Genomic DNA, 13,126 nt, shown 5'->3' on the forward strand with positions numbered 1-13,126 from the left:
CATCCGCATAATAGTCATTCATGAGTGTATGTTATATTTTTATGACAAAATTGCTTAAGAGAAAAAGGATAAATTAACTAGATTCGAAATTAACATAAACGTGGTGGCAATAAATATGATGAGAATATAATTGATTATGAAGTTATTACCATCTTAGATAGAAGAGATTAAGCGTTTAAAAACAAAACTCACATGTGTAAAAAGCAATCTCTTGAGTTTTTAATTAGCAAAATAATTATGCATAATTTTGAAATGTAAAAATATATATACGGATACCACAAAATCAAATTTAAAAGTATTGGTACATTTATGTAAACATTGATAAACTAAAAGAACTAATTGGGATAATTGTATTGTATCATCTCTCTATCTAAGGCTTTGAATGGTTGTACGGTATGGTGTAAACCGGACAATGCATACCAATATTTTGGTATGCAAAACATTGGACTGTGGTATGGAGCAGATTAGTATGGAATTTATATTAGTACGGAGCTTTTGAGGAGCAGAATGAAAAATGCAGACCAATAGTGAATTTACAATGGTATGGAGTTGTACGCTCAAATGCATACTAGTATGGAGATTTTTAGTATGCAACAATGCATACTGCTATGCAATAGTGAATGGTAAATTAAATGCAGACTAATCCAATTTTAGTCTGCTCTGGAGCATACTGGACAACCATTCAAAGACTAAGTATCGTGTTCGTATGCTCTGTCGCTTACTTAAAAACAGTCTATAATTAATTTTCTGCCTTAGAAAACTTTCTTTTATCGGAATCGGCGTTTTTTTTTTTTTTTTTTTTTTCACATTTAAAAAAAAAAACTCAAAGAATCGTCGTTTTGCTTTTCAGATTTCTTCTGCTCGCTTCTTCTCCAACCGCACCACCGCCTTGTTTTTTTTTACTTATCTTCTTCTTCTTCTTCCTCTTTCCTCCTTCGATTGATTATTACGTCGGTGGATCTTTGTTGTTTTGCTTGATAGATTTCGTCAATGATTGGCTTCCTCCCGCGATTCGTTTTTCGCGGCTCTTCTTCTTAAATCATCTCCTCTCAGGTAGAGAATAGAAACTTTTTTTTTTTCTGTAAATATCAAATACGGATGGATTTAGAAAGTTTTCACACTTGTCTGCCTAATTTGGGGGTGATGAAATAGTCCTTTTATGTTTCTGGAATTGACGGAAGCACTTAAGCGTTGCTATATTTCAATTTCTTGGAATTGGTTCTTACGAATTTGTTTTTTTTCTTTCTTTGTTTTACAAATGGGATTGTGTGAATGTTTTTTCATTAAATGGGGATCTATTCTTGTTCCTGTTGGTTTGCTTAATTGATTTAGTGTTATGGTCTTTGTTTAATCAGTGATATGCTACTTTCTACTAGTGTGGTGTGTACTTACTACCTTGGATGATCTTAGTGGTTACTTTTTCGATGCTATGAATTATTTGTGTTTCATTTTTTTTTTGTTTTTGTGTGTTTTTCTTATGTAACGTGGTGTGAATATTTGATGATACAGGGAATGATGGATGAAGGCTCAGTAGGGGATGTGAGTAGGATTGATGAAGCTGATGTTGCTCACCTCCAGTTCAAGAATGTTGACCAATCTTTTAAACCGGAGACCTGCGAAATTCTGGAAATCAAAGAAGTTCAGGTTGAAAGAGATGAGGCTTCTCCTGATTGTTCGTATGGTGTCATAGCAGAGTTTTTAGATGGTAAGAATGGTGGTGACCTTGGTGTAGACCAGATAGAAACCGCACCATGTTCTAGCCGGCTGAATACTAATGATGTGGGTGATGATGTTGTTGAGGAGTTGACTGTTAAAACTTGTGAGGGATCGAGCATGGCCATAGTTGGTAGACCAAGTAGTAGAGCTAGATTAGAGATGAATCGTAGTCAGTTTCTGCAACGTTTTCCTCTAGATGGTGATTTACCTGGTAGCAGTTCTATGAGTAAGAAGGAAATTGGCAGGGGAACTCCAAGTATCTGGAGAATTTCAGGCAAAACGTCTTTGCCTGAGACTTCGACTGGTCAACTGGCCATTACTGTTAATGGTGAAGCTAATGAACATTTGACAAATGCTGAACGGAATCCTGTACCAGTAGAGGCATTGGCCCACGATGGCATCAAGACAAAGATTATATCGCAGTCTGGGTTCTCTCGGTTTTTTGTTAGAAAAACATTGAAAGGCAAGGGAGTCACATTCAGAGGCCCGCCACATAAGAAATCTGAAGCTGGCAATGTGGATCAGCAAACTGTAGCTAGTTCTGTTAGCCCTTTAGTAGTATCGAATACTTCAGCAAATGTTTCTAGCAGCATCCCTTTGGCGGCTTGTGATGGTTTGCCGTGCTTGCCTTCCAAAGCTAGTAAACCATCTTCTTGTGCTAACCCTTCAGATATACATAGAGGTTGTGGAGGTGAAGGTTTAAGTCTGAGAGAATGGTTGAAGTCGGAGCGGCAGGAAATTAATAAAGCAGAATGTATGTATATCTTTAGGCAGATCATGGATCAAGTGGATTGTTTTCATTCTCGAGGAGTTGTTTTATGTGACCTACGGCCATCTGTATTCAAAATTTTCAAGGAAAATGCTGTCAAGTATGTGGGTTCAGGTTCTCAACAAGAGTCTTTTGACAGCGACTTGAACAAAGAGACTTTAAGTCAACTCGAAAACCCTCTGGTTAGAAGGCGGTCAGGAGATACTTCTAGTCCTTGTGTCCCTGCAAAGAAGCAGAAGTCAAGTGGACCAAGCTCTAGACAGTGGCCAATGTTTCAACGAGCTGGTGGTGTAAATATCCAAACTGAAAATGGTGATGGCGCATTACAGGAGGCTCAGTTCAGATCTAGTCAACCTCATTGTAGTACACCTAGCGGTCCTTTTACTTCAATGAATGAGCAGTTGGAAGAGAAATGGTATGCGAGTCCTGAGGAGCTCAGAGGTGACACTCGCTCAGCCTCTTCAAACATCTATAGTTTGGGTATTCTTCTTTATGAGGTATGGATTAACTTTTATTAATAGCACTTGTGGTATGACATCTTTATTGTAGCTTTTTTTGCCTGCAATTGTGAACATATCCATGAGTTGAAATATCAAATATGGAACCTACAGCTAATGTGTTAAACTAATGTAGCTTTGTAAACTGGGCCATAGCATGTTTGGGTCATGCTTGGCTTCTCTGGTTTTACACTAACTAATATATCAATCGTAAAATTTTGGCATACGTGTCACGGCTCCAGTTTGCATTTGACTTATGTTGATAGGCAATGTGGTCTGAATAACAAGTGCATAATTAGGCTTCATCGTATAGAATTAGATAGTGTAGCATGTTCGTAATGTTATGCTAACAGTGAAGTTTCTTGTTGACAGTACAGTTGGCTGCATGGCTGGCTTTTAGGTTAATGTATATCTTGATCTCATTGATATTCTAATTTGGGGTTTTTCTGTCAGCTGCTTAGTCAATTTCAATGTGAAAGAGCTCGTGAGGCTGCAATGTCTGACATCCGACACCGAATTCTTTCTCCCAAATTTCTGTCAGAGAATCCAAAGGAAGCTGGATTTTGCCTTTGGTTACTTCATCCAGAATCTTCATGCCGGCCATCAACCAGGCAATGCAAGCTCTTTAGCTACAATAATCTTCAAATGATAGAAAGCACGTTATCAAACTTTTGTATGCTTGTTTCTGTTGACGGTTTAGGCTATAATTCCCTAGTGAGGCTATTGGAAGATAACCTTAATATATATCACACATGAAATGTACATATGCACCAAATGTGGAGGTGTTGTTCTCCTAGATGTAAGCTAGGGAAGATCGCCTCGGTAACAGTTTCAATAGTTAGGTTCTACTTTGAAAAATATAGTCTTTGTAATAACCGAGCTCACCTTATGTTTTAGTAGTCTCCTTCCTGACATGTTTTATTCGTCGAGATTATGAGTAGGCTTTATCTCTAAATAAGTTTGATGTTGTTATGTATCAGGGACATCTTACAATCTGAAGTAGTCAATGGAATCCCGGATTTGTATGCTGAAGGCTTATCTTTATCCATTGAACAAGAGGACGCGGAGTCTGAACTGTTGCAGCATTTCCTTTTTATATCCCAAGAGAAAAGGCAGAAGCATGCTGGGAAGTTAATGGAAGAAATTGGGTCCTTAGAAGCAGATATTGAGGAAATTGTCAAGAGACGTTGTGCCATAAGGCCTCTGTCTCTGGAAGAAGCTTCTAGCTCATCTCCTGCTTCTAGTGTACCTGAAATGAGACTGATCAGGAACATTAATCAGCTCGAAAGCGCTTATTTCGCAGCAAGGATAGATGCCCATCTCCCTGAAGCACGTTATAGGTTACGCCCGGATAGAGAACTCCTAAGAGATTGTGATAAAACTGTAGCAGAAGTAGAAAACAGCGAGACTTGGAGCTCAGATGATCGTGTTGGGGCGTTCTTTGATGGATTATGCAAATATGCTCGACATAGAAAGTTTGAAACCCGGGCTGTGCTGAGGACCAGCGAGTTGAACAGCACTTCAAATGTGATTTGTTCTCTGGGATTCGATCGCGACGAGGATTATTTTGCTACTGCTGGTGTGTCTAAGAAAATTAAGATATTTGAGTTCAATTCCCTATTCAACGAATCTGTCGACATTCATTATCCAGCCGTAGAAATGCCAAATAGATCAAAGCTCAGCGGCGTTTGCTGGAACAACTACATTAGGAACTACCTAGCTTCCTCTGATTATGATGGTATTGTCAAGGTATATGAACCTGAAGATGTATATAGATTGGTTATCACTTGATGGGTCCTTTATTTTCTTTTCTCTAATGAATACAAATGTTTTATGATGGATTTAGTTATGGGATGTGACAACAGGACAGGCCATTTCACATTTCATAGAGCATGAGAAGAGGGCTTGGTCTGTTGACTTCTCTGAAGCTTGTCCGACAAAATTAGCCAGTGGAAGCGATGATTGTTCTGTGAAGCTATGGAACATCAATGAGGCATGCTTTTCTCTATCTTTATATGCATAGGCACAATATGCTGGATTCTGTCGTCTAATAGCTACTCCTACTGAGACATCTGGCATATATACACATGAATTAATAGCACTTTGGGTTATACTGTTATGTTGTTACGCTTGTATTTCAGCCTTGTTACTAATCGACAATCTTCTTGCATGACTGTGCAGAGGAACTGCTTAGGAACAATCAGGAACATTGCAAACGTGTGCTGTGTCCAATTTTCTCCACAGTCGTCTCATTTGCTAGCCTTTGGATCATCAGATTTCAGAACGTACTGCTACGATCTACGAAATTTAAGAACTCCTTGGTGTATATTGTCAGGACATAACAAAGCAGTTAGCTACGCAAAATTCTTGGATAATGAAACCCTTGTCACAGCATCAACTGACAACACGTTAAAGCTTTGGGATCTTAAGAAAACCACTCACGGTGGCCTCTCCACAAATGCTTGCAGCTTAACTTTTGGTGGCCATACCAACGAGAAGGTAGCTAATGCTAAAACTCAAACCTAAGTTAACCCTTGTAATGTTTCTCTTTTTCATCGTGGTTGATTTGTCTTTCCCTACCTTTTTTCAGAACTTTGTTGGTTTGTCTACTTCGGATGGATACATAGCTTGTGGCTCTGAGACAAATGAGGTATGCTTCTACGTACTTGGGTACACATTGATATTCCTATGAACTTTGTGGTCTAAATCTCCCTTTCTATTATCCCTCAACAAGCATTGCCACCGACTGAAAGTTTGATTCTCAACTTAATTAGTAGCTCCACAGTTACTTCTTCGATGCACAAATTTACAGTTCCATAATTCTGTCTACTTCTACACAACGGTGGAACTAATCTATTGCTACTAAAAACAGTAATATATAACTAGCAGGTCATAAGAGCCCGATGATAGAAAAACCATGGTGAATGAATTCTTATATTTTTGTGTAGTGATCTCTTTGATTGAGAAAAATGGTGTTCCTTTTTTTTTTGCTCAGGTGTATGCCTATCACCGGTCTCTTCCGATGCCCATTACCTCGTACAAGTTTGGTTCTATTGATCCTATATCAGGTAAGGAGATTGAGGAGGACAACAACCTATTTGTTTCAAGTGTTTGTTGGAGAAAAAGATCGAATATGGTTGTTTCAGCTAGCTCAAATGGGTCCATCAAAGTTCTACAGTTAGTCTGAATCCATATATACATACAGAAGAAGCTCAGGTATCAACCCAATATCTTATAACGGTGTTGAGTATGTATGAACAACAAGCTTCAACACCCAGGCCAATAAATATGATCAGGACTTCAATCTAACCGTACAGTGTTGGAATGATTATAAGATAGTTTATCTATATCCTGATTGAGTTTGACCTCAAAAAGGGGTAATGGGAATGAGAGAGAAGAGCTATACTTGCGTTGGTCTATATAGTTCTGGTTTGATCAGCGGTTAGGGGGTTATTATACCGCTGATGGGTATACGTAGTAAGGTAAAAGAACTACTTTTTGGTGGTGTTCTAAAGTTTTTTATTTTTCATTTTTTTTGTTGGCTTCTTAATAAGATCCCGCTTTGTGATGTAAATTTGCTCTTATAGTTTCTAAGGTAAAATACCATATCCTGATGTATATATATAGTTAATATGAGCTTTAGTCCTACAGATGAATCTCCACAAAACTTTTGTTTGTTTCTAAAATATATTTGTTTTGGATTTTGTAATTGTTTAAATTTTTTGGTTCCACAAAATTTTTTACTCAAAGAGTTTCAGTTCAACAAGTTTCTCAAATGAGTTGTGAATTCTTCAAATACATCGTTTGTTATTGACAAAAGCAACCTTTAAATACTTTTAGAGTTTTGCAAATAGTATAGGATTGATCAAGCATATAATAAACGATACCAAGGTCTCTTGCTCCATCTTGGTTATGGTCTTCACTCTTCACTCTTCACTCTTCACTCTTCACTCTTCACTCTTCACTCTTCACTTGGTATCGAAATTATTTTTACTTTCTGAGACAACAAATTTACTCGTTCTGACTCAGTAAGAGAATAAATATAACCAGACTCTGCAAAAAAAGAGGGACATTACAACTCTTAATGGGCCATTAATGGGCCTGAACTTATTATCTTAAACCCCTTTTTTGACAAAACCATCGCCGCCGTAATTCCAGTAACCAAACAACTCTTCCATCGCCGGGTCAGCTTCCATTTCTAAGCTAATTTCGATCTCGTTTCATGTCGATCTATTTCTACTTCTAGTCAAGCTAGTCTATACTTCAGGGTTTTTGGGTAGAAGAGAATCAGTTAAGACATGCGTTTGATTCTCTAAAGTTCTGATTTTGTTTCTTAATGATCTAAAGGAATGATTTTTATACTAATGAATTTGAGGGTTTTTGTTTTGGATGCAGAGAAGTGATTTTGGACATATAAAAATGGCGTTTGCTAGGGCAGTGAGAAGACCAATTGGAGTCTTTTATTATAGTGCTACTGGTAGGTTTAGTAGTTCTGGAAATGAGTATTCTACTGTGGCAAGCAAATTGGAAAATTTGTCACACAACAAGAGCTCTGTTTTATTGTCTGGATACACAGCAAGCCCTGTTCGTGGTTTTGGGAACTTCTTACGGAGTTTTAGTTCGGGAGCTCCTGCTGTATCTGACCAAATGAGTCTTATTAAGCAACTTAGGGAAAGAACTAGTGCTCCTATTAAAGATGTCAAGGCTTCTCTTGTTGAATGCAATTGGGACCTTGGTAAGTTAATTGGGTTTTGTGGCTTTTTATTTTGCTGCTGGATCTTTTTTTTTTGTTTGTGTGTGTGTTTTTAAGTGGGAGTTTTTTTGGATTTGACACAGAGGCTGCTCAGAAGGATTTAAGAAAGAGGGGGAAAGTATTGGCTTCGAAGAAATCGTCACGGACAGCTGCTGAAGGAATGCTTGCGGTTGCTCAAAATGAGGGAAAAGTTGCTGTTATTGAACTTAACTGTGAGACAGACTTTGTTGCTAGAAATGAGATTTTCCAGTACTTGGTTAGTGCCCATAACAGTTTCAAATAGGATGCTTTATTTATTATTGCTGAATGATGAGCTTTTTGTTCCTTTTCTTATCAAGATTTGACATGTCTTGCAGGCTTTAGCGATGGCAAAACATGCTTTGCTGGTTGAAACTAGTTCTCAGCAAGTTTCTGGTGTCTTCCCTTTCGGACCTGAGCTTTTTGAGGTAGGTTTTTTGATGTACTCTCTTGTTTCCTTTCATTTCTTTAACATCGTGGTGGGTTGATGTTTGCACTATCTGAGATATTGATATCCAGTTTTGATTTCTAATCACTCTTACGGATGCTATCCAGGAGTTTAAGCTTAATCTGGACCATCCAAAAGTGAGTGGTGAAACAACGGTTTCAAATGCTGTTACTGAAGTAGCTGCGATAATGGGAGAGAACGTGAAATTTAGGAGAGGTTTCTTGTTGTCAAAATCTTCAGCAGGTGTCCTTTCTGCATATCTTCACACAAGTCCTCAACCAGGTACTAGTTGTTCCCTTCCCTTTGTCTCTAATCTCATTTTTATGGTAACCTTATGTGCCTTTCTAACTATTATTTTTATGGGAATAGGGTTGGGTCGTATAGCTGGGATTGTATCTCTCGAAGTAGAAGGTGAAAATACTCAACTTGAGGCTATTCAGCGTGTAGGCTCAGAACTGGCTATGCATGTTGTAGCAGCAAAGCCTTTATTTTTAAGCAAAGACCTAGTTTCTTCAGAAGCAATAGCAAATGAACGCGAGATTCTGAAGTCTCAGGTCAGCGTCACCTCATTGTTTATGAAACTTAGCTGTAAATTGTAAACAGACACAACCCGAGTGGGGAAAAGTTTGCTTATCAAAATGTGTGGTATATGACAGGCAGAAAGTACAGGCAAGTCTCAGATGGCTATAGAGAAGATTGTGGAAGGGCGTCTCCGTAAATATTTTGAAGAAGTTGCTCTAATGGAGCAAAAGTTTATTGTGAACGATGCTATAAACATAAAGGTATGTAGATTTAGCTTATAACACCAAGTTTTGCCTTATGATTATCTCTGCATTGCTTGTCATCGCTTGTTTAATGGAGCTTTTGAGTCCTATTCCACAGACACTGGTGGATAATTTGTCCAAGGAGGTGGGTTCACCTGTGAAGGTTTCCAATTTTCTGAGAGTTGAGGTTGGAGAAGGAATCGAAAGGTAAATGTAACTGTGACCCGTATATGTCCAGTACGACTAATCATTGTTGTAAGATCAGTAACTTATGAATGTGGTGTATATTTTGTTTTTTGAAGGCTTGAAGCATCTGATGAACCTCTTGCTCAAACTGCTTGAAGAAGACATGGATCAAGGACATGTGTTAGATTTACAGACCACTTTCCTTCTTTGGGTGCTTTAGAATTCATGGCTTCAGTGCCATCTTGAGATTACAGAATCTTTCCCATAATTTTGTTGTTATAAAAACCGTCAGTTTTGCCACACAATATGGCAATAAGATCAATCTTGTGATTGTACGTTAGGAAGCTATGACAATTCCCATTGTTTGTGTTCTCCTACTAAGATCATTATACAAAAAAATAAAAAAATAAACCTTCACTTCTTGATCTGTCCACTTACCTTATGGACTGTGCTTACACAGTTACACGCTGCTTAAGTGTACAGAGCTAGACTACGATGCTGAGGGATTTTTTTATAATTCTTTTTCTTCTCATCGTCTTTTAGTTGATTGTTGTCTTGTAAGAGTGATTCATGTAGGTATGACATAATAATAAGAGGAGAAATGTCATCTTTCACAAGAAAAATAAAGATCCAGCCAGAGTCAGAGAGAGGTTTAAAAAGCATATCAAATTAAGAAGTCCAAAGGCTAATCAAGTTTGGAGACTCGGAAAAGCTTGGTAGCTCAAATTACCCATGTTCCTTGGATGACCTGGAGATCCTCTTACGTTTACCACCCGGTATAGTTTCTTCCATTATTTTTGGGGCTGTGAAAGTGAAATCTTCAAGCGGTGTATCCTTGAAATCCGGATTTGCATCGATGAAGACTGCAAGTTCATTGAGAGTCCTCATCCTCTTCCCTGTCGGAGTGACATAGTACACATCCACTCTCGAGTTGTCCTTCCTCAAAACTACCTTCCTTTCAAACCCTGTTGGTGTCTTTGCCACGCCAGGCTTGTCCCCGACCCATATTCTAGTGGAGTCATATTCAAGCTCTGCATCATCAAGACATGATACACCTTCAATCGTCTGGCACACAAACTCTTCTTCTTTTACTCTCATTCTAATCTCCTCAAAAGCTTCCCGAGTATGAATTTTTCTCCATTTGAAGCACTTTCCACACTGTACAGCAAACATATCAATCAACCCCTTAGGAGTACCAGATCTTGTCTGCACAAGAAATTTTGAATCTCAGTCAAAAGGGCATTTGTGAAACTAATCCAACATAAATGTTGATTACATATTATTTAACTTAATCAATCATCCAAAGACACATCAAAACAAAATTTTATACCTTTTAAGTCTATTGATTCACCGATAAACATTCAATAAGGTCTTAATCCACCTACCCAAGTATATAGTTCACAAGATTTTTATATGCGAAACGGAATTGCTTGATACCACATTAGACGAGGAACATATTTTTAGAACACTGAATTCCACAAGTGGTGATAGAGGAAAAAACACCGAGTAATGTGTATTAGAGTAGTGTGGTTACTTTACCTTGGTAGTGGTTGATTGATTGGGCCTTCCCTGCTCCTCTTCCATTCTCACTTGTTTAGTTTTTTCGATGAAGCATATAGATATGAGATTGAAGGTGGCTTGATGATAGATGATAATAGACAGCCACACACTTGCTTTGGTTTTTTTCTTCGTTTAAGAGTAACAGGTTGTGTCGTTACAGTGTGACAGACCACTCCACGATTAACACGTTTGTTAGCCACAAATGGACTGAAAACATTATAAACGATATAACAAATGGGCTGAAACAGTATACACATATATAATAAATGGGCTGAAAACAGTATAATCGATATAATAAATGGACCGTGGCTCATACCAATGATATTTATTAGAGAATTTAGCACTTATACACACTTTTACAAAATCTAATAGAACAAACACAATTTTTTTGTGTAATGACCCAAACACTTTCTAGGTACATGCATAGTTTTTTGGTTCTTACATGAATACATTGGTTTTTAAGGTTTTAGTTTAGCGGTCACTTGCACGGACAAACGATGGATCTCATATTAAGTTTGATAATGTCTCACCTTAAAACTATTTCCAAACAGTTTATTTACTTCTAATTTAGCTTTGTTTGTCTTTATGGGCGACGACTTTAGTGTAACAAGAGCGATTTTTAAAAGGCCGGTAAACAAAATGTCCGCTGAGTACTCAAATAATTAAAAAATCACTTTATTAAAGAAAAAAAATAAAAGAAAATTATTAAAATAAAGTTTATTTGTTCAAGTTTAAAGAAAAAAAAAAGTTTAAAGAAAAACTGGTTAGCCTTACCAACTATCCATATCAACGGTCACGATCAATGTAGTTTCCATCTTATGGTTGATATTATGAAGCTATACTGACTTACAGTAAATCAGAAAACACACGATAAAACTTTTGAAGTCTGCATCAACTAATTCACTAATAAACAACGACTAAGGTCTACATCAACTTATTCACTAATAAACACTGAATAATGTCTTAATTCACCTACCCAAGTAAGTAGTTCACAAGACACATCCAAAAAAAAAAAAACAATATTTTTAAATCTACATCAACTGATTCACTAATTAATAAACATTGAATAAGGTCTTAATCCACCTACCCAAGTATATTGTTCACAAGATTCTTATATTCAAAACGGAATTGCTTGAAACCACATTAGACAAAGAACATATTTTTAGAACTTTGAAATCCACAAGTGGTGACAGATGAAAAGACCACCAAGAAATGTGTAGTAGAGTAGTGTGGTTACTTTAGTTTCGTAGTGGTTGATTAATTGGGTCTTCCCTGCTCATCGTCAATTCTCACTTCTTTAGTTTTTTTTTCGATGAAGCATACTTCTTTAGTTTTTTCTATGAAACATATAGATATGAGATTGGAGTGGCTTGATGATCGATGATAACAGCCAGTCACACACTTGCTTTGGTATTTTTTTCATTTAACAATAACAGGTTGTAACGTTACAGTGTGACAGATCATTCTACGATAAACACACTTGTTAGCCGTAAATGGGCTGAAAACAGTATAAAAGATAAAATAAATGGGCTTTGGCTCATGCCAATTATATTTATCGGAGAATTTAACACTTATAGACACATCTAATAGCACATACACAACGTTTTGTGCCCGTACACTTTCTAACTAAATACCAAGCACCCTCCTATTTAATTCCATCTTACTTTGTATTCTAGATATATAATACTAAAAGAACTTTGACATTTCTTCTCCCTCACTTCTCTCATTGTGTCCAAAATTGTTATGTCTCATCAAACACAAATTTATATAATTACATACATAGTTTTTTTGGTTTAAACATGAATACATTGTTTTTTGGTTGTAACGGTCACTTGGACAAGTAGACAAATGATGGATCACATATTTATTTTGATGATGTCTCACCTGAAAACTATTTTCAAACAGATTCTTTACTTCTAATTTAGTTTTGTTGGTGTGTGTGGGTGAGACTTTACTGTAACAAGAGCAACGTTTAAAAGGCCGGGTAAACAAAATGTCCGGCCGAATACTAAAATATGAAAAACAATCACTTTATTTAAGTTTCACAAATGTATGGCTTAACTAAAGACATTGAGCATATAAATCTATGTTCTCACTATTTGGTGGATATGCTTAGATGTTTGTCAAAATGTTTGGAAACAAAAATAAAACAAAATTATGTTTAGGTAAACAATAATAAAATAAGGTGTGTTAGTTCTACAAAAATTATGTTTTGCTAAGTTTTTGTTAGTTTATGTCAAACTTGAGTCTTAATAAAAGTCAAGCTTAACCTCTCAAAGGCTCAAGCTTCTAAGCTGTTTCTGTCATCAAGACCAAATCACAGAAACAGAGCAAATAAGAGGAGCACACACAAGCATTTGTTCACCCGGTACACAGTATTAACAAAGCGATACATCCGGTTAGGATCTTTCGATC

The 13,126-nt window shown here is 37.0% G+C and overlaps 3 protein-coding genes across 8 annotated transcripts; 2 read left to right on the forward strand and 1 right to left on the reverse strand.

Annotated features, from left to right (window-relative positions):
* Positions 1-657: 657 nt before the first annotated feature.
* Positions 658-6,632, forward strand: LOC104737105 (protein SPA1-RELATED 2). Of its 2 annotated transcripts, none has more exons than XR_015578918.1 (8): positions 658-1,053; positions 1,510-2,982; positions 3,436-3,593; positions 3,963-4,731; positions 4,848-4,975; positions 5,164-5,481; positions 5,573-5,632; positions 5,978-6,632. XR_015578918.1 is itself a non-coding variant. In XM_087482848.1 (8 exons), exons 2-8 carry the CDS (start codon positions 1,513-1,515, stop codon positions 6,167-6,169), a joined length of 3,114 nt encoding a protein of 1,037 aa, XP_087338974.1. In that variant the 5' UTR covers positions 658-1,053; positions 1,510-1,512; the 3' UTR covers positions 6,170-6,632. The 2 variants fall into 2 exon arrangements, 1 of the variants encoding a protein (XP_087338974.1); XM_087482848.1 differs by having other exon boundaries at positions 4,829-4,975.
* Positions 6,633-7,055: 423 nt separating this feature from the next.
* LOC104737106 (elongation factor Ts, mitochondrial) lies at positions 7,056-9,571 on the forward strand. Of its 4 annotated transcripts, none has more exons than XM_087482852.1 (10): positions 7,056-7,166; positions 7,378-7,459; positions 7,559-7,717; positions 7,819-7,991; positions 8,092-8,181; positions 8,309-8,483; positions 8,571-8,755; positions 8,858-8,983; positions 9,084-9,172; positions 9,268-9,571. In XM_087482852.1, the coding sequence occupies exons 2-10, from the start codon at positions 7,402-7,404 to the stop codon at positions 9,305-9,307; spliced, it is 1,095 nt and encodes a 364-aa protein (XP_087338978.1). In that variant the 5' UTR covers positions 7,056-7,166; positions 7,378-7,401; the 3' UTR covers positions 9,308-9,571. The 4 variants fall into 4 exon arrangements, with proteins under 4 accessions (XP_087338978.1, XP_087338976.1, XP_087338975.1 ...); XM_087482851.1 differs by having other exon boundaries at positions 7,125-7,272; XM_087482850.1 differs by having other exon boundaries at positions 7,378-7,717.
* Positions 9,572-9,741: 170 nt separating this feature from the next.
* Positions 9,742-10,911, reverse strand: LOC104737107 (methyl-CpG-binding domain-containing protein 1-like). Of its 2 annotated transcripts, none has more exons than XM_010457212.2 (2): positions 10,691-10,911; positions 9,742-10,357 (listed from the first exon to the last, which is right to left on the reverse strand). In XM_010457212.2, the coding sequence occupies exons 1-2, from the start codon at positions 10,733-10,735 to the stop codon at positions 9,878-9,880; spliced, it is 525 nt and encodes a 174-aa protein (XP_010455514.1). In that variant the 5' UTR covers positions 10,736-10,911; the 3' UTR covers positions 9,742-9,877. The 2 variants fall into 2 exon arrangements, with proteins under 2 accessions (XP_010455514.1, XP_087338979.1); XM_087482853.1 differs by having other exon boundaries at positions 9,742-10,309; positions 10,691-10,845.
* Between the last annotated feature and the right edge of the window lie 2,215 nt (positions 10,912-13,126).

This window comes from Camelina sativa, chromosome 13, assembly GCF_030686135.1.
Source record: "Camelina sativa cultivar CO46 ecotype springtype chromosome 13, ASM3068613v1".
In the NCBI taxonomy this organism is placed as follows: domain Eukaryota; kingdom Viridiplantae; phylum Streptophyta; class Magnoliopsida; order Brassicales; family Brassicaceae; genus Camelina; species Camelina sativa.